The 27,115-nt window shown below is 34.7% G+C and overlaps 1 protein-coding gene across 1 annotated transcript in view; it reads right to left on the bottom strand.

Annotated features, from left to right (window-relative positions):
- CFAP47 (cilia and flagella associated protein 47) overlaps positions 1-27,115 on the bottom strand; it is a 259,541-nt gene that overhangs the window by 140,809 nt on the left and 91,617 nt on the right. Inside the window, exons 41-47 of the mRNA XM_063182155.1 lie at positions 26,840-26,907; positions 25,599-25,744; positions 20,651-20,753; positions 19,498-19,724; positions 13,197-13,377; positions 4,066-4,262; positions 395-538 (exon numbers count right to left, since the gene is read on the bottom strand). Of these exons, the coding sequence (XP_063038225.1) occupies positions 395-538; positions 4,066-4,262; positions 13,197-13,377; positions 19,498-19,724; positions 20,651-20,753; positions 25,599-25,744; positions 26,840-26,907 (1,066 nt within the window). The remainder of the gene's footprint in view (positions 1-394; positions 539-4,065; positions 4,263-13,196; positions 13,378-19,497; positions 19,725-20,650; positions 20,754-25,598; positions 25,745-26,839; positions 26,908-27,115) is intronic.

The raw sequence follows: 27,115 nt of genomic DNA, 5'->3' as shown, positions 1-27,115 counted from the left end.
CTAATTATTTAGATAATGAAATACAATTTAATATTATTATTTGAATTCAGAATAACAACATATATTTTTGTGATAAGTTCAGAATTTTTATGGAATAACTGTAGGATTGAAGGATTTCATAGAAACTAATGGAATTGAAGAATATAATGGAAAATTAAATAAAGAAGGTGTGAAAATATGTATTGGGGAAATCTTTCATACCTAATCTTAACCTTTATAAAGTTGGTTCATTTGTGTTTTTACTTCACATAGTAGTAAATCTTACCCTTTCCTTCTCTCAAGCAGAGGCTTTAATATTAGCAACTGTCTAAACACTTTCATAATTTGGATACTGGTGATAAGCAGTATTGGTGAGAGCATCCTTTTCAAATGTTGAAACTGATTTCTCTCTTACCATTATGACATTCTCAGCAATGGGCCTGAATGTGAGTGGATATGGAACTGTTCCACCTACAGGCACATTTATTGCAGGAGGGCCATGAAAACCCTGTCCTTCCAAAATTGCTTCAAACCTCCAGTCCTCACTGGATAAATTACTCTGAAAGATGTAAATCAAAGTTGTAAATTAGATTATGCATTTAAATTTTTTAATGTGCATTTCAGCTTTCACTTGCAGCTATCATTGCATCAATACTCCTTTGCTCCAAGTACTGGCTCAGAGTGCCTTTGGGAAAAATTAAAGCAGTGTATTTTAAAAATTAAATAAGGTAATAATAAATCTGTTATTCCTGGCAGCCAGAGGTACAGAACCCCTACTTTCAGGAGCAATACTGTCAGCAGGAATATTCATTAGAAAACATGAGCATGATCTAGCAAATGGTCAAGATGGAATTTGTAAGCATCATTATAAACATTTACAAGTATCTTCATGATGCTGCTTAATGCTTGGCAAAATTCTGTTCCTATACCATGTGTAAAAAATCTTGGGGCACCCCTTTTAAGTGCTGATGTGGTGTGCTGGCATACATTGCCTCATTTGGCCACTTACAATGCTACAGGATCAGTCTTATGAATTGAAAATTCCATCTCCAAAGGAGAATTTACAATTCTGTGTTCTCAGAATCTGGTCTTTCAAGAGTAAACTACTTTAAAGAATTACTATCCTGAGCAATATGAGCCTGAGCCTATTTAAGAAACATGTTTATCTTGCACCCAGATGTATCATAAGACTGCTTGGTTATGGCAAAAAAAGTGGGATATTTCACAATACATGCTTAGAGGCTGCCTAAAAGCAGTAAAACTAAAATAAAGTTATTCAGCCTCCTACTATTTGAAAGAACCAAACATCCAGTCTGAAGAAAAAAAAAATTAACACTCATCTAAAAGATAAAATAAACTGTCACTCATGAGCTAACTCATGCCTTGTCAAATAGAGAGGATTAATCTCATCTGATCTATGAAAAAAGAGGTAATCTTTTGACCTATAATGATCTTCATCCATGGAAAATTGTATACAAACATCACAGATAAAGGATTTCAGGGAATAGAGATGATACTTCAGTTTTTGTTTCTGCCTATGAACTTCTCAGGAACAAAGAACCTGGGTCATCAGAGCTAACCCAGAGCTACCCACATGTGCAGTACCATATGTCTAAGCTTTGATTAATATGTAGGATTAATGCTTCAGTGTTAGGTGTTCAATTTCCCAGTAGCTGAGCACATATGCCTGCATGGAATGTTGAGGTTGGTGCAGTGTCTCAGTTTTACCAAAACCTTCCATCACCATGTCTCCAATTCTGTAATAACAATGACATCATCTCTGGTAGAAAGTACAAAAGAAAAAAGTATGATGTCCTTGTGCCAAGGATAAAATAAAAAGGAAAAAAAGACAACAAAAGGGTTTTATTTTTTTCCCATCATGCTTTTTTTATCTCCACAATATCAGGAAAAGCTTTATCCCTTTGAGAACCAGCTGACCAGGTGTAAAATTGGCAGGTCATCACTCTCTGCTAATCTAACATTTTAAAATTTGGGATTGAGGAAAAACATCATCTGGATTGGTCTAGGTTCTAGAGGAAGGGCATGAAATTCTGGGTCCTTAAGTTGTTTTATTTCCAGTGTTTTCTAGTACAATTGGTATCAGATGTTTCCTGTATCCACAGTAGTGATGATTACATCAATATGTAACACAAATATTTCTTCTTAATCTCTAACACAAAATCTTGTCATCTGGAGAAATGTGGTTGACAAACATGGTCATTGTGAAATTCTTTTGTAACAAATCCTTCTAACACAGCACGCATTTGTCTTAAAAGTGTCTTCTAAAGAAAGTTATTAAGAACAACAATAAACATTAGAAAATTTAAAGAAAGTATTTGTTAAATTTTATTCCCTCGTACTCATTCATTAATGGCTTTAATTAATTAATCATCTAATTCCTACAGGATCTCTGCTTAATGTAAAATCTCATCCAAAGCCTGCCAAGTGAATTAATTTAAACACAATAAATGCTAAGGGAGTCAGAATCTCCTCACAGGTTTGTAGGTGGTTCAACCCAAGGTACCCAATAATTGTATTGGACCTGTACCTGGAGAGTCTGAAAGGTGGAGATGGAAGAGTTACATTCATCTCATGCTTGAGAAAATCATGGAAAATCGAAAAGAAACTAATCACAGATCTCAGATTCTGCTGGGTTCTTATTCTGTTTCTGTCTCTAATTCACTGTGGGGCTTTAAGCTGACCAGCTGATCATTTAATCTGCTCCATTTATCAAGTGTTCCACCTAACACACATTATGACTGTTAGTTTGATTGTGTCTGTAAAAAGTGCTTTGAGCACTAAATATTTGGTTCAAGAAACTACTTCTAGCAGATTGAATAACTCCACCTTCAGTTCCACAATGAGCATATATTTTTCCACTAAATATTTAATAAAATTTAAATGACAAATACAATACTGCTAATAAAAATATAAATATATGAGAAACGTTCTGGTAGATGGAGAAGCTCCAACTAGGAGTGTATATAGAAATGTAAAGTATCTAACTCCTAAAAAGTGAACCCTCTGAAGTGAAAAATAATCATCAGAACAACAATGCAAATCTGTTTAGAAAGTGTCTGTTTAAACAAGGTAGAAAATCCTTTTACCTTTCTGTGTTATGTATCAGTTGTTTTTAGGCTAATGTAGCATTCAAAAAAATCAATACATAAATTATTAATATCTTAAAACTCTTGAAAGAAGACACAGCACTATAATATGGTTTCCTTTAATTTTCTTTTTTCCTTTCTGATGTATTAGTTCCTTGTATACTCTCAATATTTGACACAGCATTCAGCATGGTCTTTCCCCAGATATTCAGTCTTCTTGCTTGAATCTTCCCCCACCCTTTTGACTACAAAATCTCAAAATAATTTCTCTATAAATTAGCTCACTACTATTCCTTAGTGGCTCTGCTATCAAAAGGACACAGACTAAACTCTAGTTCAGATCTCAGGAAATCTTTTACTGCTTCTATCTCTTATAGAATCTTTATTCCTTTTCTCAGACCTAAAGTTCTTTCCCTATATTTTTTGTGGGTTTTTTTGTTTTGTTTTGTTTTAAAGTTCTCTAAAATTTGACTAATAATTTTCTGAGAGGGATAATATTGCGCCCATCTTCTCTCTCTGATTTTCTCATGTGCCAAGGGTTTCATACAAAGTAGCTATGATAAAACTATACACAATATACTGGCTATGCTTACCACGTTTTTTCAACTGTATATAATCTAGTTCTTCTGTTTTATTCCTCAGCATGTCTCCTTTTTTTCCTTCAGAAATACTATATTTATTCCCTAGATTAAATAACTACTTTATTCACTTTCATTGTGATAACATTAGTAAATAACAGACTAAAAATTTTGAGAAGAAAACCATCAAAATTCAGTCCATCAAACTAATAATTAACTTGAAGTAAATTATTTTTCCCAACAGGTTTTACATTATCTACAACATGGACTTTGAGAAATAATCCTCAAGTTAATATGCATTTCTGCATTTCAGGACTGTAAATTTTTACAGTATTGATCTGAAATCCACTTTTTTTAAATCCTGAACCTTAGTTTAGTTAGCAGTAGAGCAGTGAACTTACAATTGGAATTTCCTGAGTCACTGTCTGGTAAGCTGGAATTAGAAATTCAAGCTGCGCATCAGCCTGGTCTTCATTCACCACACACTCAATCTCATAGACACGAATATCACAGGATGACTTCAGAATAATCTGACAGTGGTAGCAACCAGGTTTCTTAGGAGTGAATTTTATAGGAAACTCAACTGCATCAATTCCACCTAAACAAAAAAAAAAAAAAGGAAAAAACAAAAAAACCCTAACAAAACAAAAAAAAAAAGGAACTGTTGGAAAGCTTTTCAGGAACATTGAATTCACAAGCAGAATCTGAAGAGGTATCCAATACAGTAGGACTGTCTTCCCAGCAGTACATGCAAAAATTTCCAAGAAACAACAGAATTTTAGGAGTGTTACCCTGTAATTTAGTTTCCTAAAAATGGTATATTGAAACATGCAAACAATATTTTCTACTGATTTTAGTAGTGCACATAAAGATATTTTAAGATATTTAGTGAGAATAAAGATATTTTAAAATATCTCTTAAATCTATTAGAAGAATTTAGCATATATGAATTTCTGTAAATATTTTAAAAGCTATACAAACTATTGCACAATTGTCAACAGCTGCCATCAGAGATATCAGTGATAGTACAGAATATTTGGCTGAGTATCCCCAACAATTACTGAAATTCTGTTAAATGTTGTAGCTCTCATGACAACTCATTAGACCTTTTCCTATGCCACATTTTGAATTGAAAGTCTGAGTTTCCAAAATTGACAGGGGTGCCTAAGCTGAAACAGAATCATGCAAAATCCCGCTTTCCCAATCTGCAGCACACAGGAAAACTCCCCACTGTAACCTCCAGAGCAAGGAAGAAGCAGAACAAATGCAAAGCTGCCCATCTCTGCACAGAGCCAGGTCTAACAAGGCTGCTGCAAAGATTTCCTCCTCTGTGCTTGCTCACAGAAAAGATCAGACTCCTGCACAGGATTTTAAGCAGCCCTTTAGGACACATTCCAAAGGAGAAAAGAAGGTACATGAGGAACTCCAGTGATGGCCACAAAGAGTTCTCCAGTCCCAGAGTCTCCAAGAAACCCAAAAAACCACATGAGGACTGCAGCTGTAAAATCTGTAGTTTTACATGTAACAAACACTGATTTTATTCAGCTTTCCAAGGTTAGAAACCCATGCCTAAAGCTGGAAAAAGGTGGTAAGGAAAGTCAGAGACAAGGTTGAAGTAAGATAATACAGTGTACTGAAAGATCCAATATATTTCTGCATGAGTTTTACTTTCTTGCACTAAATGGAAATTTTAATTAGTAACAACTAGGGTTATTTTTGCCTGAGTTGGACCCATATTTAAAGGCACAGTTTCAAAGAGAAATCCTATAGAAAAATTTAAAAAGAAAAACCTTAAAAAGTACGTGCCATAATTATAATATTTAGTATGGCATTACTTTACCAAAAAATTTCTTTCTTGTGCATTAGAAAACATATTTTAGAATAAATCAGTTGAATAACTTAAATATTCAGCTCAATTACAATGAATCAAGAGGAAAACAAGTAAATTGGTTCTATTTATTCAACAGGGTAAGTATCTTCTGTAGTGATACATGGTTCCTCCAAATCAAAGTAACTAAAGAAATCATTTGTCTTCAAATTGTAAGTGAAGATTGACTTGTTTCCCTTCAAAATCTTTTTAAAATTCAGTAAAATAAACTGGGCTTAAAAATGTCTCAGCTTAGCATGTTTTGTTCTCTCAGTCTCATAAGACATTGAATGAAGATTAATTTAGGGATATATTCAAAGATTTAATTAATATAATCCATGGGGCCACAACTGGCTTACCCAACAATTTCTGAGAAAAGTGTCAACAGTAAGCCATGGGCAGCATTTATTTGATTCCCAAGTAGCAGGAAGCAGAGCCTGCATCCATCAAAAAGAATGAGGCTGCAACATTTCTTCAACAGTGAAAAGCCAGGCAGAGCAATACAGGGGTTTGTTCCAGCTTCCATCCTACTCGGGATTTTTATTATTTCACAGGGAGGCATTCCATGTGAAATAAGCTGACAGTTTTATTTTCCAGATTTTTGTCTGACAAATGCCTACAGGAAACATTCACTTGATCATATCGGGTTTTGTTGTGAGACAGTTGTCAAAACAGGGGTATTTGCAAAAACTAAACTTGCAGTGTGCAATTTCACTATGCATTTATTTGAGAACTAAATCACAGCACATAGGCACTGGCCATGCCCTCTGGCAACTGCCTGGCCTCTTGTGCCATTTATTTATTGCAACATACAATCTGATCACCAAAACTAACAAAGTTCATGTCCTCTGGTTCTTAAAAATCTTATAACTCATCATTTCAGTTCTGCTTGAATTCAAAATAAGTCCTCTAACTGCATTCACTGACAAACAATACCTTTCAAAGAAAAGTAATGCCAGTTTTTTTTGCCATTAAAATGTGAGAAAAAACATATTCCGTAAGGTAGTAATAATGGCCCTTAGTAATCATTGTTTAGGATTATTACATATTGTGGGAGGATTAAATGAGTAAAAACAGAAACGCTGCTCTTCCACACCACAACCTGTAGTCATAATTTGTGAAGGTAGGAAAGTATGAGCCTTCAGCAGTTCATCAAATAATTGCACATTATATGAGATTTTGTTCAGCAATGGTGATTCTATCTATTCAGAATTTCAAAGCTAAATTTCTCACTGAATTTATCTCAGTCTCTGACACTATGCATGTGTCACAAACAACTGGTTAAAATAACTTCAACACTGAATTTGCAGGTATGGAGTCCTAGAAGGTTAAATAAGCAACCATAAATAAGAATATGGACTCTTCTGACTTCTGCTTCGATATATCAGGTCTTCAAATGGGCTCATCTGAATTAGAACATCTCTCAACTTGGTAGCCCTCAAAAAGCAACTACTCTTTTATATTCCTTATTGAGTGCTTAAAAGTTTTGAAATTTTTGCTACCACTGTGTATGTTTATTTATGATTTCCTTTCACTTAATCACAGATTTGTAGAAGGGTTTCTAAAAAACCTACTAACTGGTTATTTTTTTTCTTTTTCTGCTTAGATAGCATACAGCATACCCTCAGACACCTAAACAAAAAGTTAAATACACTTAATCAGAAAATGAAGATCGACTGGGGAAAAAAGAATGAAAGAAGTTTTCCCTTAATTGACCTAAAAATAAAAATGGGAGACACCTTTTTTCAATGCCTTGTTATGAATATTCATCAGCTGTGCTTGTGTATCATTCAGGAGCCAGGGAGGGGCTGTGTGGCACTACATAAAGTAGTTGTAGGGGGCTGGTTGTTTAATAATCATTGAGCCTAATATTTATGAAAAATACTCACAGGCACTCTAGAAACAAGCAGTCACTACTCCAGTGAACAATGCTGCCAAGTTTACTTAATACAGCTTTAAGAATCATGTCATGAAGATGTTTTATTAAGCCATTTGATGAAGAGCTCCTGCTGAAAGGGATTAGCCAAATTAAAAGGAATTACACTAATAAAATAGAATAATAATTCAAAAACTCTTGATCTCAAAACACAACAAAGAGCTAAGTTCGCTCTAAAACACACACTCAAAATTTACAAAAAAATTTCAAAACTGTTTTTTTTGTGACTGGAAGACTAAACAAATTTTCCTACAGACAAGGAAGAGGGCTCAGAACTCTTACAAAGACTGCACTGAATGCATAAGGAAATATTACAAGGAGAGAGGGTCAAAACCAAGTCTTTTATATCACTTACTGCAAAATGGTAAGTTAATGCACAATTAGTAATGAAGGCTTATAGTGAAAAGATATAATAAGAGTTAGCTAGAGACTTCTATGGTGCAGTTCCTTTCTTTTTTCAATCAAGATTTCTCTGAAGAAATATTTTCTTTTTTTTTTTTTAAGAGAGAAAATTAAGTCACTAGTAGCTTTACCAGAAGCCACAAAGAAGTCAGAACAATCTGAATAAATTAACTATAGGAACAATTATTGAGAAAGTAGAAAATATCTAACAATTCCTGATAGTTCTGTAGAAAAGGATTTTTCATCATTCACTGGGTAGAAAGGGGGGAAAAAAGAAAAACAAGAGAACATTTCTTGGATATTCTTTTTAAGTGTAACAGTAGGGAGCCAACATTGTCAAATCCTGTAGGAAGAGGCAACAGAACTCTAATATTAGCTTGTGACACTGAATCTAAATTAGATAGCAAGGTGGAACAACATTTTTCATTTAAAATTAATTGTAAGCTTTACTTATTTATATGGAAAATTTTGATGTGAAATAGTACAACCCAGCTATCAGAAAAAGGTTTTAGTTTTGTATTCATGCCTAGGTTTTCAATTATTGTTTTTATAAATATAGGAAAAACCCTAAACCATGACAAAAAAATGACAAAAAGCATTCCTAGTGCCTGCTTGCCTTAGAAAAGTTCAACAAGGCACATGTAAAATACAGAAATTGCTTATCAGGACACACTTACTTAGGGGCATAACTATTTGAAAATTAAAATCTACCATTACCTTATAGAACTGCACAAATCTATCATTACTGATGGAATATATTTGTGTATTTATCATGCCATGTTGGGATTTGGTTATTATTAAAAAGAATAAAATAAGGCATTGATATGCTGCTGCAATGTTTAGAACAGCAATTATTATCAACCATTTACTCCCATATATTTTGTTTCCTTTAAAATATATCTACTCCAAGGGTATTGCTATCAGGTTCTCTGCTAATAGCACAAGCGGCAATGTAAAGTCATTTCAAGGCAGAAGATTGCAAAAAAAAAAAAGTCTGAAATAAAAGAAAACCAAATTAACAGGAAGCCCTTCTTATAAAGTACTTGGATGGTTCAGTATTGATGAACTGCCACAGGCAGCTCTGTGAGCTGCTCTGTCTCAGGAACTTTTATGTTTCCATTACTCAGAGCAATTGTCAGTGTCATGTTACAATGTGTAAAGGCATAGCCTGTTCCAGAAAATTCCAGAATTTCCTAATTCTGGGAAAAATCCTTACTTAATACCAAAACACATATTATTGGACATTTCTCTTAGCATTAGAATTTCACCAACTAGTTCTTATATTAAGCCCTAACCTGATAATTGGAACAAAAGTGTGTATCTTAGGTAAGCTTCCACTTTCTTTTTTAAAAGATTGCGTGGTAGAAAGATTTCTGTTTCTCTTGAGTTTGTTCATATTTGATAAACCTCTCATTCACAAAATTTTACAGGAATCATAAATTGTTTCATTACAAATCTCTGTCTTAGGTAGAAAGTGCTGTACTTTCTGCATAGTCTTTACATTAACAGTCTTCACAGTCAGACATATTATCCCTTTTTAAATAATTACAGGTAACCTGAAAGGAACCTCTTTCCCTCAGAGATCATGGAGTCATCAAGGTATTCAATCTTTCAAGACCTTAAAAATTACTATAAAACTTGGCTGAGCCCTTCCTCATTTGCAATCTTCTGTCTAAAGTGTGGAACAAGAACTGGATGTGCTGTTCCAGTATTGTGTTCTCCTTCATGGTACAATAACAGCACTTTTCCATACCTGCACTGTATTTTTTAAGTTATGCATTCAAGGACCCTTGTTTTTCAAAATTTTACAAGGAATCCTTTGATGAAAGAACAATGGAGCTGATATCAAAAAAAGTGAGTGGGAAGTAAGGCTGACAGCTTTGGTTCACACTGTGAGATGGGTATTCTGCTGCTTTGCAGATTTCTCAAACATTTTGGGAGACATCAAAATGTTTTGCAAGACTGCAAAACAAAGCCCATCCTCCCCTTTCTACCTATGTTATTTCATCTTTGATAAGTAACATTATTTAGCATAAAAACAATGTTTTTCAAAGAAATTCAACTGCCTAAGAAGTTGTTCTGCTTAGCTAAAACTTCGTTGAAGCTGATTTTGAGCTGATTATTTGCTGAAAAGACAAACAGCACTTTTTCCACTGGTTTTCACAGTTCTGCTTGAAAATCCACAGATATTTCCTTCTTTCCTAACCACAGTGAGTGTTTTGCTGATGGACATGACCAGCAAATATTCAGCAGAAAAAACATTTATAAAAGATATTCAGAGATAATATAACAGGGCTGACTGAACATGGTCCTTACCTGCAGGAAGAGCATGCTCACTTACACAGGTACAGTTTTGTGAAATAAGACTGCATGGCAGGAAATCTTAAATAATTATAAAGATTATAAACATACATATGCATTACTAAGTCAGTGACACTGGCAAGTAAAGTTACAACTGAAGTTACAATCTGAGCCACAAAAAAAACCTGTCTGTTCAAAGTTTCTTGTGCTTTCACCTTTAGAAGGAACTTGTTAGTTTGGTGAAGCATGGAGCTGGTTTTGGATGCTATTTCTCTGTTGCTAAAATTTGGAGCCATTATTTTATTCCCACTTGACATTTTATTCTTTTCATTCTTTCACAGCATCCCAGACAAAGGTAAACAACCACCTTTGGTTAACCACACATGATGTGATTAAACCATACCAAATGGTTTAGCATGCAGACTCTTTTCCAAATATATAATTACATATTTGCTTGCACTAAAATTCATAGCTTATAACTATGTAAGAGCTCCAACTAACTTCTTTCACAAAATCTGTGTCATTCCTCACTCAACAAAGACTTTGTATAATCTTCCCATTAGTGAAATGTAGCTAACATTGTGCAATAACTACTGGTTCCTAAGGGCTCCCTTTCTGATTACTCTCCAATGATGAATTAACATTTGCTAATGGTTTTCAATCTTAGAGAAGCATTATTTTAGGTCCATGCAAATATGCAGTGGTTTTGATCAAGATATCACACTTAAAGTAAGGTAAGCAAATTGTACTCTTTTTATCTATTTGATCTGTAAACAGTGCCAAAAATGTAATAAGGTCATTAACAAGATCTATTTTCCAAGAAAATGTTTTGAGTGGCATTGAGTTTTTTTACCTTCTAATTCCCTGTTGGCAGAGTTCATAAAACACTGGTTGCACACTTCCTGCTACTGCAATCTAAGAAATTATGATCCAAAGACTGATTTTAGTCAGCTTGCTTCCACCTTTGTTTATCTTCATAAATATAAGCAGTGTCATTTCTTCAGAGAACCAACAATTCCCACCCTGAGGAAAGCCACCACCATGGCTAAAATATTCCTGCTTTCTCAGACAAGGATGTCAGAATTTTCAGATGAGACCAATGCTTTGCCCAGGACCACCAGCTGGGGACTTCTGTCACAATATTAGGTTTTCTGAGAGCCTGTAAATCATCCTGTGTCTCCTCATTAATGTAATAAATACACTGAATCAGTTGGCACTGTCTTCCTACTGAACACATATTTGTTTTCATGCTATTTTGCTGATTATCTCAGCTTCCCTTCCTGGATGTTCTTTACCTCAGCACCTCTCTGAATTCACTACAAAACCCTCATTTATTTTTCTGCATCATCTTGACATTTCTACTTCCTCATGTAACTATTACCCATCCTAGAAAGAAAAAATACATATCAAAAAGATTATGTACACTGCAGTATTATCTAATTTCTGACTTTACATTGATGACTGTCCTCTTTCAAGAATTTGTTTAATATCTTTGGATTAATAAAGAAGCAGCATGAGCTAAGAGTAAAATAACTACTTCCTTATTATAATTTATTATAGTATATATTATAGTAGTCATCCATTTACTACATTCTTTACTAGAATGCCATTTATTCACTACATTTTTGTAGTGAATACAATGCAATTAATATTCTAAATTTTTCAGATGTATTAATTCACATTTAAACTTTTAAAATAATTTGAGCAGTTGCTAAGAAACAGTGATCTCTCAGCTGGTCAGTTGAGAATCTTTGTTGTGTGACCATGATGGAGATCCTGGCAGGACACCAGATCTGTGTGTGCAGAGCTGGCTCTCTTTCCCCCAGATGTGATTCTGCTCTTCTACAGTGTAATACAAAGAATCTCCTAAAACACTCAGCAAAGCCATTAACTATTTTTAGTCCACCTCTACAGTAATTATGACACAAACACATTGTTATTAACTTGACAATGAAAGAGTTTCTACTAGGATTTAAATATCTTGCCACACATGACATATTCCAGCCTCCAGTGTCACATCAATTCTACAACTTCTGACTGCTCATCCTGTAGTCCCTCACCAATCCTGCCTCTAATACTGCCATAACTATTGCTACCATCTTCCTAAAAATGCACCCTAAAATTTTTTATAGCAGTTAAATTCTATTTAAAAAAAAATATCTGTAATAAAGACTCCTTCAGAAAAAAATAAGAGATTCTTTTTATTATTCCAGAATGAATAAAAAAAACCCAAGGTACACATTGAGTGTCAAAACAAAAACCATGAAAGCACAACTGATTCCAGTGACACTTGGAAAAGTGAACTGCAAAAATATGCAAAGGACTTAATTGGTTAAGAACTGGTGAAACAAAACTAGATATGAACTGTGTATAATTCAAGTTTCTACAAATTTGCATGAAGTTCCCCCCTGAGGCTCCTTTCACCAAACTCCAGCTCTCTCAATGGCTCAGGTTGTTTGTGAGGTTTTTTGAGAAATGCAACCTAGAGTGCTTTATAGGTTCAAATAAAGCATTTTCTAAAAATCTATAAGATTTCTGTATAAAATTTAAGATACTAGAAAAATTAGAGACAACAGACTGACCAAAGATGGCAAGATCACTCTGAAAGGTAACGCAGACCTGTTCAATCACCATGAGCTGAAATCTCCCTCTGGCTGATTGAGGAGGGCAAACAAGAAAAGAGATGTGACATGAGTGGCACAATCTGAACATAGATCAGTGCTGGATGAGAAGAGGAAGGGAGCAATGGGAAGGGAGCACAAATTCAGGATCTGACAGATAAACAGACCTAATTAATTTGTCCTTTAGAGCAAGTCTCCTGTGCTTGTGTGCCTTTGAGAAAACCAATAAACCAATGGCAAGGGGAAAGCACTGGTTTGAGCTAATAACTTGGGTAGTGACAAAAAAGGCAAATTTGATCAATAGTAGAAAGGAAAGAAAGATCATTTCCTGGATCTGCTCAGGAAAATCTTAAAAATAATATTGCAAAAGAATACAGTCAAATTCATCACCTTTAAGACTATTACCTGTTTTCTGAGATGTAGGGTATTTGGCTGATGGAGGGTCCAAAATAACTCTGGCTGAAGATAACACTGGAATAGAGAACTTTTTAGGAACCTCAAAGACGTGTTTTATGCTCAGCTCTACACTGTAATCCACGTGCTTCATCTCGGAGGGGTGCCGGCGAGGCTTCAGCAGGGCACGTCTCTGCAAGTGAAGCAATAATGTACACAGCTGAGCAATCACACATTTTCAGGTTGAGAAATACCACATTTTCTAATTTTTTAAGAATTTAGCTTAGTTCTAAAATTAAATTGGGAATTAAGAAACTTACATAGCAATTTTGAGTGATCCTTCCAAATAAAAACTGACTTGTAAGGTATTTTTAGACATCATGCATCTGAAACATTTGTTTAAGGATAATGCATTTTGAAATTTACAGTAAAACCATAGCCTACCCAGAAATAAGCTCTGCTAGCCTTCATGCATATGCAGGAAAGGTGAGAAAAGAAAAAAAAATCTTAACTGAAAAATATTTTGTATCAGTGATAGAAAGGTGCTTCTTCTCCCACTTCATAAAGTTTTCTGAGTAATAAGAAGCATGAAAGAGAAAAGTTATTTTGCTTTTTGGCAAGGGATAACTATTACCTAAATGATATTTTAATGCTGAAAATGTATTTTAGAAATATGGGCATTTAGAATCAATTCCAGAGATAAGTTAGCTCCTCTTGGTAAAAGCATTGCCAATCAACAGCATGAAACATATTAGTAAAGGATTAGCACAGTATATTAAGGCAAGCTCAATACAGGCATCTGAACCTCTTAATGAACTTAATTTGACTCCTGTAGGATAACATTACAAAAATACTGCAATGATTTAATACACTACTTGCTCAAAATTGTCATTTTCAATCCAATAACACACTACAATTGCAATGCTCAAGAGTAATTGTAAGCTGAACAAATTTTAAACTGAGTAATTTCTTTTTTACAGACAAGGCTTTGAATTAATGACTGCTGTGAATTATCTTGAAGTAAATCTAGGGCAGATATAAATATGGAAATATTCATCTTTTGTTAAGCAAACTGGTTTATTCTCAAAGTCTTTTGCTGTAAAACACTGCCAGGACTGCAGGTATCAAAGTACATATTTCAGTAGGCCAAGGAGTGTAAATCCATTGAGGGAATTCAAAAACTCAATGTAAAAGTAAAAACAATTGTTCTGAAAGATCACCATTATATATAAAATGGTCAATTTAAATCAACTAGACTTGGGCTCAGCATTGTGTTGGTGTGGAGTTTTTTTGGCTTGCTTTTTTTCCCCTGGTTTTAATACAAGTCTCACATTCCCTTGCTGGCTTTAGAAAGCAGATCCACACTCTGACATTGCTTTGTTTTGATCATTAATCTACTCTTCCATTAATCTAACACTTCTACGTAGTGTTAATACAGTGTTAAACAAAAAGTACATATGGACTCTGGGAATCTGTTAAGATTTAGCTGTTTCTTGGCACAATAAATATAGAAACAGATAATTCTTCAAAATTCTTGTTATATGAAGAGAAACTGGACAGATGTATTCGACTAAAAATTTCACATCAAACCAAATTCTTAGGATAGTTTTTGTACTACTGTATTTGCACAACCTTGTGCAAATATAATTTACAGAAGGAACAGGAAAAATTGTTATGTGAGTTGAGAATCTGAGCTCACTATTCACTCATTTCTATCATACAGGACTGGACTCTGACATTACTCCCTCTCAAACGCACACAAAATTAATTAAAAAATCAATAAGTACAAATAATTCAATTGCCATATTAATTGCAAGTTCCACTTCTCTCTGATAGGAGTGAAATGCCAGAACATTTTGCAGTGGGAAAAAAAAATCATTCTAACTTGTAATGGTAGGTTCCTAACCAAAAGAATTACATACATTTACCAGTTTAAATTTGACTTGATCTTCTGCATAATCAAATATAAATTTATACCTACAAATGATTTTCATAACTAGATTATTTTCCAACACTGAAATAAAAATCCATCATGATTACACAGTTTTGTTAAATTTTAATTGACAATATAATTGTAAGATGACCTTTCCTGGAGCACTGAACACATTTGAATTATAATTACCTTGAAGAAATGTCCTATTATTTAAAAACTTGCTGAAAGACTTTTTTTAAGATACTGATTCATGTTATCTCATTTTTAAATATAGGTTAGGAAAAAACCCAGTTGGTCAGTATTACATAATCTATGAACATTTCAAATATTTCCTGGCACCTTGTAAACAAGGATGAAAACAATTTTAATCAGAGTCCTAGTGGAAAAAGAAAATTCTGCAACCATACACAAGACTAAACTTTACTGCCTCACAGGCTAACATTTCCAAGAGAAAATCAACACAATTCAGATGAATGTTGCAACTGCTCCAATTTTTAACATCTTTGCGGGCTGTGAGAGTTAAATAGAATTTAATATTTTTTTAACTCTCATGATCAGTGCAGATCTAAGGCGTCTCTACTGCAAAAAAAGACAGATTCTAAGAACTTTTACTTCATCAACCTGATAGTTCATGATATTCCAAGTGTGGAAGTCTTATTACCAGCTAATAGTATTTGCATTCAATTCCCTGGATTATTTATTTACTTAGAATAATTTTTTGAAAAATGAATGGAGGGTATATAAAGCATCAGAATTAAACTTGATCTTGAAAGTTTCAAGAACTTTTTTTATTTTCCAAGGTATTTTCTCGGATGTGCCACCTGCACTTTCTATGTGTGAAGGGTGGCAGATTCTGTTACAGGGTTCTGAGGCACTTCTCTCCTTTCTTGCATATTACTGTTCTTCAATTCCTAATTTAGCACCATTTCTTCCTTCCAGAGATTAACTTCTAAAACTGTTTCTCATGAATAAAGAAATTTATTATCTTGGTCTCTCAGAACCCCTGTGATCAATCGTGTTTGCCACCTCCCTTAATCCCATATCAAAAGATAAATGATGTAATATAGAAGACATTGGTCCCACTTGTAAATTCAGCAAATTGAAATCTGACTACAGGTCCTTTTCTGAAAAGTTCATCCCCACTCAAATGTATCTAATGCAATTTTTTCATTTCCAGTGCCTTCTCTGCTCAAGGACACCATGATTCTTCCTTCAAAAAAAACCCACACCAGTTTTTAAAAGAAGCAGATTCTTTACACTGAGCTTACAAATTTCCATAATCACACAGAACACAAAAAATCCTTCTTGATCCCTGGGTGCCTATGGAAAGCACAAACTGTGAATATCCAAGCTGGACAGGTGGAGATGAGACTTTGCAACATCAGCTGAAGAGCAGCAGCCACAGCCCCAAGTGCACAAGGTCTCCATTCATTTTTCCTTGATCAAATCTCAAACTCACCAAAACCACTAAGATAAAAACATTCCATGTGTACCGAGATAAAAACAGTCCATGTTGCTCAGTCCCATGGACAGCAGGATAAAAAGGAAATGCACAATATCCTAACATCTGGACTATGGCAAATGTGGTGTCCACACTCAGATAGGACATGTTCAAAAGGAAGTAAAACAGGGCATAAGTAAATACTTTTTACAGTTTAACAATGAGGGCACACGTGGACACAGCAGAAACTTAAAGCTTTAGTTCTGTGATTCCTGTGCAACAGGACTTTTCCTATCATAATGTCTGGTTATACAAGGAGATTATTGGCATCTATGAAGAAAAATTCCTGTATCTAGCAATTGGGTCTAAAATTAGACAAGTTATTTTGTCTCACTTCACTGACGGCAGCATCCTCTCCCTCACACTCCCAAGTAAATGAATTCTCATATTGTTACTTCTTTTTAATTCACTTTCCTCTATTTAGTCCATTTAGCAACTTCAGTCTAAACATGTTCTTCTCCCATAGTCTCTTATCTTTTTTCCAATATCCTCTTCCTTCCCTTGTTATCTATGTTCACCTAAACATTCCCCTTTCAGCTTCCTCTTATTCATCATTACTAATTATTCGCAAAACAGCCTTTGTTAATTATTCACTATAATGCCAAATCCAATCTTAACAGTGTCTGAGAACTCCCATATTATCCTATACTATCTTTACTACTACCCAAAATTGTTTTAGGAGGAATTAAAGAAACACTCAGGAGGTAAGAAAGTAACATAATTTTATGGGAAAAAGATTTAAAAATCATTATTTGTTACTAATTATAATAATTCAAACAATCAAAATAGACCTTTGTTCCTTATGGCAACAAAAAGAACGAGTAAAACATAGTAAAGAAGTAGCTAGGACTTTTGCTGTGTATAGATGGGTCAAATAAAAAATTATACCTGTAGTTACTGATCATGAATATCCAGTTTGACTCCAAAAGCACAGCCCATCTTTACTACTGTTTTCTATGTGACTTAAGTAAACATGACTAAAATTTACAGTTCACACAGACTGGAAATCATGCAATTATTTATTTATTTATTCTTCAACTTGACAAGTAAAAAATGGAGCAAGTAGTACTAATGGTAGGGTATTTTCCCTTCTGTCCATCTGTTGTCTAACATGATTCTACCTGTAGGAAGCAAGTAGAAATGTGGAACAGAAATCCAAAAGAAAACAACATATTTCCAAACATTCTGGATTTATCTCTTACCTACAACTTCTGCCCCAAAGGATTTTGTGAACCTAAATAATTCATTGAACCGTGGGTGCTGTAGATTGGCTTTTTTTCTTTTTTGCCTTTTTGGGGGTTTTTTTGGTGGGGAAAGGGGAGAATTTAGACCACTGAAAACTATAATTCAACTCCAATCTTCACTGCAGAACACCAACCCCCCTCAAAAAAGTTTTCTCCAGTTAATGCAATCAGAATTTTTATGTTATCACCTTTAAACAGATAGTTGGCAAGAATTTATTACAAAAAGTTTTTAAGAATGTTTCATATTTTAGTCTGCATAGTGGATATTGAGATTTTCTTAATGTATAAACTCTTTTCTATGCCAGTAGTAGAACTTCTCCCCTGTATTTTTCATAAGCAAGTATAAGACTTTCTGAACATGAAAAAAATACTTTTTTCTGCACACTAGTTTCATTTCTCACATGATAATTCATTCAGTGCTAGTATCCACCAGTATGTGTTTTACAAGGTAATTAAGCTAATTATCCTCCAGTTTTCCACAATACACGTGGTTTTAGAACTCCTATTGCATTTTAGCACATCCAGTGGTGCAAGGAGTGTTCCTATCATGTTCAGTCTTGATCCCATCCACAACTTCAGAGCAGTTTGACTTTTCATCAAGTATTTGCTAAGTTACTGTGATATTAAGGGACTTGAATTATGAAAACTCAATAAAATGTTACCAGAACAGTGGATTAGCCATAATCCCAAAGGAGAGTACTTGACTCGAGATGACACGATTACAATTGTTGTCCTACTCCAAACACACAACAGATGAAAGTTACAATGTAATTTTCCCTCATTTTGTTTGCTTTCTATTACTTTTCAAACAAAAGGCATAAATTTGGAAACACCAAATCACAAGGGAAAATTCTTTTCCTCTTACTTGAGGAACTGTCTAACTGGAAAGCTGGAATAGCATTGCTGCCCAGCAATCGGTCTGAGGCCAGGCACCATCAGGGCACAAGGGAAATTAAAACCCAGAGGGAGCCTGTCATCCTCAGAAGGCTATACTAGAATTCTTCATGAGGAAAAGCCTTGTTTATTTGGCAATATCAGTATTATAAATTTATTCACAAGTAATAACTGATTGTTTAATGGACTACCTTGGGAGAAACTTTTATTTCTAGATGTTGAAATCTTAGGAAACTATGTATAGGTTGGAATGATCTATAGGAGGGGACCTACATCTTATTAGAAAAACTTGTGGCTTTTCAGAACTATTTTTCATTGATTGCAAGACAAAAAGAAGTCTCCTTAATTTATTCTCAAGGTTTATTGGTTTGGGAAAAAAAAAATCAATTTCTTACAAAAATGTGCATAATGAAATTTACTAACACAGATACATTTTACATGGAATATGAAAGCTTTTTTAATCAACAGGTATTTTTCAAAAGTAAATTGTTAGTACTTTTCTCAACTGCAGTCAAGTTTTTTTTAAAGGATGGACACCATAATAGCAATGGGGTGACAAAGTGGCTTCAGAATGAACATGTAAAATATTGCAGTGTCTGAGGGGGAATTGGGATCAGTAACTGTCAGATTACAGATATGTGAAAAAAATATAACTTCACACCTGAAACATGAAAACAATTCAGTCCCACAAATCAAGGACAACTAAATTTAATTGCAGCACCAGATGATTGTGTTTCTCACCTCTACTCCAGACAGCCCCAACAACGCTGTTGCAACTCGAACGCTGCTGCTCTGCAGAGTCCCTGTCATCAATCTCCTCTCATACTCCTCGGCTGACATCTGCTGCTGGGCAGCCAGAGCCAGGGCCCTCTCCCTTGGCTCATTGATCACTGGGATCTTCAGATTCTCCTCCAGAGTCTGACCGAGTACACATTTCAAATATAAAACTGGATGCGCTGTGCATTCATCTGTTAAAAAAACCCAAAGAAATGAAAGAGCAAAACAAAACCACACACCACGTCTATCAGCTGGTGGAACTGCAGAGAGTATTTAAAATTTCTAATCTCTAAAGAAAATAAGAATACAAAATTCCTTCAAAGTTTAGTTCCATGCTATTAACTAGTACATGCCATTTATAACCTGTAATACTTTATTTTTCAACATAAGAGGGAAGTAAAAATTAGCAGACTGAAATGCAACCCAAAATTTAGCTAATAGGGACAAGAAATAGCTAATAACTTAGCTAATAACTTAGCTAACAAAAAAAATCCCAGACTTTAGTGTTACTAGCATTATGACAGTATTAAAAGTTTACCCAAAGTCTTTCTGCTACCTACACAACACAGCCATGTTTTCACCCCTCTAGATGATCTTTCATCTCCTCTAAAAGAAACCTCCAGAAATTATTTCAAGTAGCAGTTGTCAATTATTTCAAGTCCTACACTGTTTCTGAAACAAGACTGACAGGAGTTTATCCCTCACTATTTAAAGACAAAAGCATTGGAATATCACATCACTGCACACAAAACTCATGTTCTAAAGCTAGAAAAATTCTAGATAAAGATGACTTGTCCTGCTTCATATGGCTAGCAACCTATATTTAGAAGAAGAAAATAAGAAAAATTATGAAAAAGTATTTATGTAGACTATGTTAAAAGCAATACAAGCTAAAGATCACCAACGACCAGCTGATGTTCGGAAGAGAATGGACTGGAAAACATTAGAAGAAATGTCGCATAAATTCATTATAATGCATTTTTTACACTTCAGTATAAACAACTTCTTTTTTTTACCACATGTATTTAATAATTTTAAGAAAAATCCATAGAAATAAAAGAATATTTTTTAAAAATTATTTGCTGTATTTTACTCTTTTCCTTTCTATTCACTGTACCTTCTGAGGTAGCATGCAAAACATTTGGACTATCCAAGGTAGGCAATTCTGAAGTTAGGGGTAAATCCCCTGATCCCTCAATCAGGTACACAAATTCTCCAATCTGAAACACAAGAACACACATCCTTCAGAGTGCAACTCATGCAGAACAGAAGGCTAAGTATTACAACCAACAGCAAAGATATCCTAGTAACATCTAAGGTCTGACCTGAGCAACAATTTACATACTCAGGAGAACTGGTTTTTTTAAACTATGCCTAAATATAAAAAAATTATTATTTCAAGCCATGCTGTGATAATAAAGTGACTTTAATTGATAATATTAAATCTGAAAAGTCAAAAAATTTCAAAAAGCAGAATCCTTTCTAACTCATCATATAATTTAACTAAATAAGGGTACCCTTACCCATAAATACAGGAAAAAACTGAATTCTAACTATCTAGTACAGTTACATATAATTAAACATGTTCATGAGCAACCAATTGTTCTTCACCATTTGGAATTTTTTTTAATAAAAATGTTTACAACAGTTTTGTGCCAGAAACATTTCTCTAGAAAGCAAAAAAAAAAAAAAAAAGTCAAGGCAGGTTAACATCATGTGCAAATTCTCCTTTAAAATAATTAAGTTAGTAAATCTTAATTATTTCATTAAAAATGGAAAATCTACAGAAGCCAGAAGCTTGAAAGTAAATATAAATATGACCTAGAACAAATAAATACATTCATTTTTCATAGAGGAAAGGATAACTAGCCAAGAAATAACAGTTTGAGTTATAGATGGAATGAAAAAATAAGGCACAAATTGAAAACAGGAAAGTATTTTTGAAGAAAAGAAAACTCACTGAAAGTACTCCAGATTTAAGTCCACAATCAGAATGCCCAAACTAAAAAGATATCTAAGCTAGGTACCCTACATCTATCTGAACTAGGCAGGAGATTTAACATATATACTGCATATATTGCTTTGATAATTTCTTTGTGTTTACCACAATTTTTTTTCAGACAATTTTAGCTTCTCCTGATTGCAAGATAAAGAATTAAATGTCTCTGCAATGCCTGATACAGTTTGCACATTCACTCTCTCTTTATTTCCATAAACCATATTCTGTAAAACTCTGCCCTAAAAACACATGTTCTGTCTTTTATTCTTCATTCCAGATATGAAGGAAATAATTTAGTTTCTATAATTTAGCGCATTTGCCAACCAACACAATGTTTTCCTTTTAATAATGTTCAATAGCATAAAAAACCTTGCTTTTTCCTTCGCCTTCATTTGTAGTTTCATCAGATATTTATGTTAAGGCTGAAAACACTGCAATTATATTTCTGACCCAGCAGAAGGAAAGCTATTCAACTTTGATGGCATTTTCTCCCCTTCTTGATTCAAGAGCTCACACAAATCTTCCTTGAGAAGGATTTAAAAAAAAACTCCTGCAAAATTGGATTCTCACACACAAACAGCCACCCCTGGGAACCAATTTAAACAGGAGCTATTCCTGTTTGACACAGTGATTCGGCTCCATAAGGGCCCTTAACAAGCTCACAGCACACACAACTGATTTTAGGAAGGTGCTGGTTGCTGGGATGCCATTCTGCTATCAGCTGCTTTTCCTGGCCTTGCTGAAATCAATATGCTTATTGGAAGGAACAAAATTCCCCAATTTCCTCTTTGCTTTGAAGAATTCTGGGGTTTTGATCTCCACAGAATGCAAATCCTGTTTTCTTTCCACTGAGTTGTTTTTTTCCTGATGCTTTGGAACAGAATGGGGATTTCACTGAACTTGGAGAGTTTAGCTTTTATGCCCATGGTATTAATGATTTATATTTCCATTTTCCATCAGCTGCAAACAGGACAGCATCAGCATTGTGCAGGGTTTACTGTTAATGAAAACAGCTAATAAAAGAGCTGTTGAACTTTCTATCCAATTCCATTGCTATCTGATGTTCTAAAAGAATGTAGGGCTATGAGGAGTTTGTAGTTGCCTTTGCAAGCCAGTAAGAGCAACAGATAGCAAAGTGTTCTTTCAATAAACAATTTACTTTTATACTACTTAGCTGTAAAAGTCTGGACTGACACTCTTAAACTATGATTCAATAAATCATTATCATCAAAAATTCCACATTGCTCACATTTAAATTACCTCCAGGAAACAAAGATATATTTTTTAAAAATCAACGGGGTTATGTTTAACAATATTTAATATCAACTATGAAAAGATCTGTGCTAAAAAACTGAAAAATTTCTGTTTCAATTTTTCTTAAAGAACAATAAAATACTGAAACAAATCCTTGAGAAATGTGCTAAATGGCTTGTGCTGCCATTTCAAACCTTAGGAAAGTTAACATAAATATATTAATTCAACATAAGGAACATCCTTGAGGCCAGAAGCCTTGAATCAGTGTATCCTCTTGCTGTTATTACAGATATATAGCTGCTGCAGTGAATTCCCAATCAGATTCAAGTATAGTGATTTAAATCTCAATCCTTCATTGATTGTAATGAAGGAGCAGACCTACTCTGATACCTGTTTTGGTCTATTTGCCAAAAAGGGTAGGAAAGGTAGGCAGGAAAAAATCACAGCAATGCTAAATTAAATTATTTATTAGATTTTATATACAGCACAAGTCCATATTTGAATGATACAAGACTCCTCATTGTGTAAAGTCATTTGATCATCATACAAGATCCTGGCTGCACTTTGTCAGTTAGATAATGGTATGACTGAAATATCACAGCCATATACAAAATATTTCAGAAAGCCAAATTCTTCCTGTGCCATTACTATACAGCCCTAAAATCATGTTAGCTATCTTGCAGTTTCATATTTCCATAGGAGATTTAATACAATTCCTCACAAATGATGCAATTAAGTAGATGGAGCTAATTTTCTAACCTGAGGTTCTGCATACCAAAAAATTTGCATTTTGAGGAGCCTTTAAATGCACCACACCTACTCAGCTAAGCTGGAAGGACCAGGTGATCCAGAAAAAGTTACCATACAGGACTTAACAGCAGCTTCTCTGAGGCATTAATGCTTCCTGCTGTGAAAAGGTCACCTAAACCTTTGTTAAGAACAGTGATTAGTAGCTGGGTCTCTAATTTACTTCTACATCACCACTGGAGGCAGCACTGGGGCTGTCAGAAATGTACTTTTCTCTTTCCACCTGAAATATGACCATCCTATAGCTCTTCCCACATCTCTTAGATTAACACTCTTTCCTTAACATGTCTCAATTTCCCTTCTCTTCACTATTTATTCAGCTTTCAGGCTCTGTTCCTTGTGTACCATGAGCCTACTCTTCTCAGCCAGGGTGTGAACTTCTGCTTCTAATAAAGATACAACAAACAGATAAATTGTCTGAGATTTAAAGGGTATTAAATAATAACAGGTAAAAGGAAATTCTTCTCAGATTTACTCCCAGAGAGCTGTAGGCCAGGTTTTTCCTTGTCTAGAGACTGCATCCAGATATTTCATTGAATTAAACTGATGGACCTTAAATTCCTCTATGAATGTACAGCTGTTGGTGTGTATTTCTTCCCTAATAATTTCTTTCATTGAATGATGCTGAGCACTGGATTGATTTTCCACTGAACCATCCACAAAGATTGCTACCCTCTGACATGGGGACTCTTTGTGGGTGATTCCCTACTGTCAATAAGGTGTGAGCTCACTATTTCAATGTGAATTCAACAGAAATCCATCTTCTATCTCAGCTAGTTTTCAAGAAAATCAAGAGAACTGTACACTCTTTAAGACATCCAGTCATATAGTTTGTTTTCTTTTAAAATAACCAGTATTTTCACATACTGGACAGAGTCAGAAAGACAGAATTGGGCATCATTGTATCAGTCTTATTTTCCTTTATGAACAAGATAAAAAAATCAAGCTGGCCATGTGGCATAGCCAAAGTCATGCTTAAGTAATAAAAAATCCCATCAAACACACAAACATCAGACACTAGCAGAAGTTCTATGTTCTATAGAAGGTAAAAATATGGAGGCTGAAAATGTGCAGGAGGAAAAGTAATTTGGTTTCAGATGCATTGTTACAAATCATCAAAACGTGGCAGAGAGAAAGGCAGAGGCTCATAATTGAACAGAGGGGAAGCTGAACCACAGAGGCGTTGTCAGGAAAGTAAGAAGCAGAATCCAAACCTTGAGATCAGCCACACATAAAAGAAGATTATAGAAACAACAGGGTTGTGAAAAACATTGACAGCCAGAGACAAAACACAGCAGACAGGTTAAAGAGGTGAAAAGATGGACTAGAGACACAGAAATAAGATTGTGACTGCTGAGATAAAGGATTACAGGAACATCCAAAAGCTGGATTGCAAGGTTTGAGGTTCTGAAATATGATCAAAATCAGATTTGGTGATTTGACTGAATTTCAATTAGGTATATAGGGCAAAACCCAGGCCACATGAGTCAAGAGAGACTGAAAGGTTGTTGGAGACAGTATTCATGTACAGTCTTTTCTGAATGGAACTCTGATTGAGAGGAAAATTTAAAAAGAGGCAGCAAGGAAAATTATTATTCTACTTTGACAGCATAGCCTAAATACAGGGATGAATACATGGAGAAGTACAGAACAGTAAAGTCTTTATCCATTCCCTGCCTGTGCATTGTTCTTGCACCCACGTCAAGACAAATTATTTAAATTTCTTTTCTTTTCTTTTCTGAAGCTCAGACACCTAGAAAAGTCACCAAAATAACATTCCCTGCAGTATTACTTTTTATTACTTAGTGGTTTTAAAGTGAAAAGTTGCTTGCAGCATTTCATATAATTCTAATTATGTGTAAAAGGACAGTAAATAGTTGCCCTTGATCAGGACCCCCAAGTCCCTTTTCACAGCACTGCTCTCATTTTCCCTATTCATGCACAATTGGCCAAAGCCTGATTCTTACCTGACATGATAAACACAGAACACACACTTTATTCTTACCTTTTCATTAATCAGAATGAGAGTGCAGTAACGCTTCTCCTGATTAAAGGGAAGGAAGTGAATATCTAAGGATGCAGAATCTTTCCCTCTCAAGAACAGGTTTTCCATTGGACTGAAGAACTCATGCAGGAGGCTAGATTGATCAGCTGTTAAAATAAGTTTGTGGATGTTTAGATACAACAGCACAGGCTGTAAAATAAACTAGCTGCATGAGTTTAAAAAAAGATATATACTGTATAAAGCCTCCTGTAGCAATCAGTATTTAAGGCACGCCCGTAATCAATAAACAGTAATTACAGTTACACTTGTGTAGGTGTGCTGCAATATTGCATGCTGTATTATTTAAATACATTTTGCTAATTACCTGTGTTCTTATTCTGTGCACTGAAACAAAACATGGGAAAATAGTCAGTTCTCACCATTAAAAATTCTTTAAGGAGGTACAGCCTCTAAGAAAAGTCTACTCTCATCAGAAGGAAAAGTATAATTTACTACTATTTGAACAAAGAATCTCACTCTCGGAGCAGCAACTATGTCTGACATCTTCTAGAACAGGCAAAACCTAAATACTGGCAACACTGGCTTTCTTTCACTGCTTTTCACAAAAGCATTAGGCTGGGAAAGAATCTTAGGGTTGAGTCTGGCAGGCTCTGACTGTCTCACTGTGTGTTTTTCATCTGCTAAGCACAATCTGACACTGACCCTCAAGCTTTCCTGGCTGGCCTTCTAGGCAGGACAGCAGACCTGAGAATATATGTGAAAGTGAAAACAGCAACGAGTGAGATGACATAGGAAAATTATGCCAAACTCTGACCAAATAGATAGAACAGGGATGGGACACCCACAGCTTCTCTGAGTAACCTGCCCCAGGGCCTCACCACCCTCACAGGAAGAATTTCTTCCTCATATCTAATCTAAACCTGCCTTCCTTCAGTTCAAAGTCATCACTTCTTGTTCTGTCCCTACATTCCCTTGTAAAAAGTCCCTCTCCAGCTCTCTTGTAACTCCTCCAGGTACTGCAAAGACACAATAAGATCACCCTGGAACCTTCTCTTCTTCAGGATGAATTTTTGACTGTGATGCGCAATTTGAGGCCAAAATTTTATGAAAACTAAAAATAATATTTACAGAGCATATCCATATATAATATTTATTGAACATACTTAGATGTCAAAATCTTGCTTCAGTAGATAATCTCATTTTTACTGCAGTAAGGCATGAGGTATTGCATAGGTACTTACAGAAAGTCTCTTTCTTTGAATCTTCAGACAGTACACTGTTTTTTGAATTTAATATGCTACTTTCAAAACTAAAAGAAAAAAAAAAGTAAAATAATATTCTAAAGCTGGACATGTTTATTATCAATAGGTACCTTAGTTCCCCTTTTTATGAATAAACACCAGAAAAGCAAATGTTAACACAAAAAAACCCCATCAAAATAGACCATTACATTTTGGAACCATTTTCCAACAAATAATACTAAAAATCACCCTATCCACTTGAGGTGGCTACAGGAA

Source organism: Melospiza melodia, chromosome 2 (assembly GCF_035770615.1).
Source record: "Melospiza melodia melodia isolate bMelMel2 chromosome 2, bMelMel2.pri, whole genome shotgun sequence".
NCBI classification, from domain to species: Eukaryota; Metazoa; Chordata; class Aves; order Passeriformes; family Passerellidae; genus Melospiza; species Melospiza melodia.
Note: the sequence above shows the minus strand (reverse complement) of the source record. Positions and strands in the feature narration are given on the sequence as shown.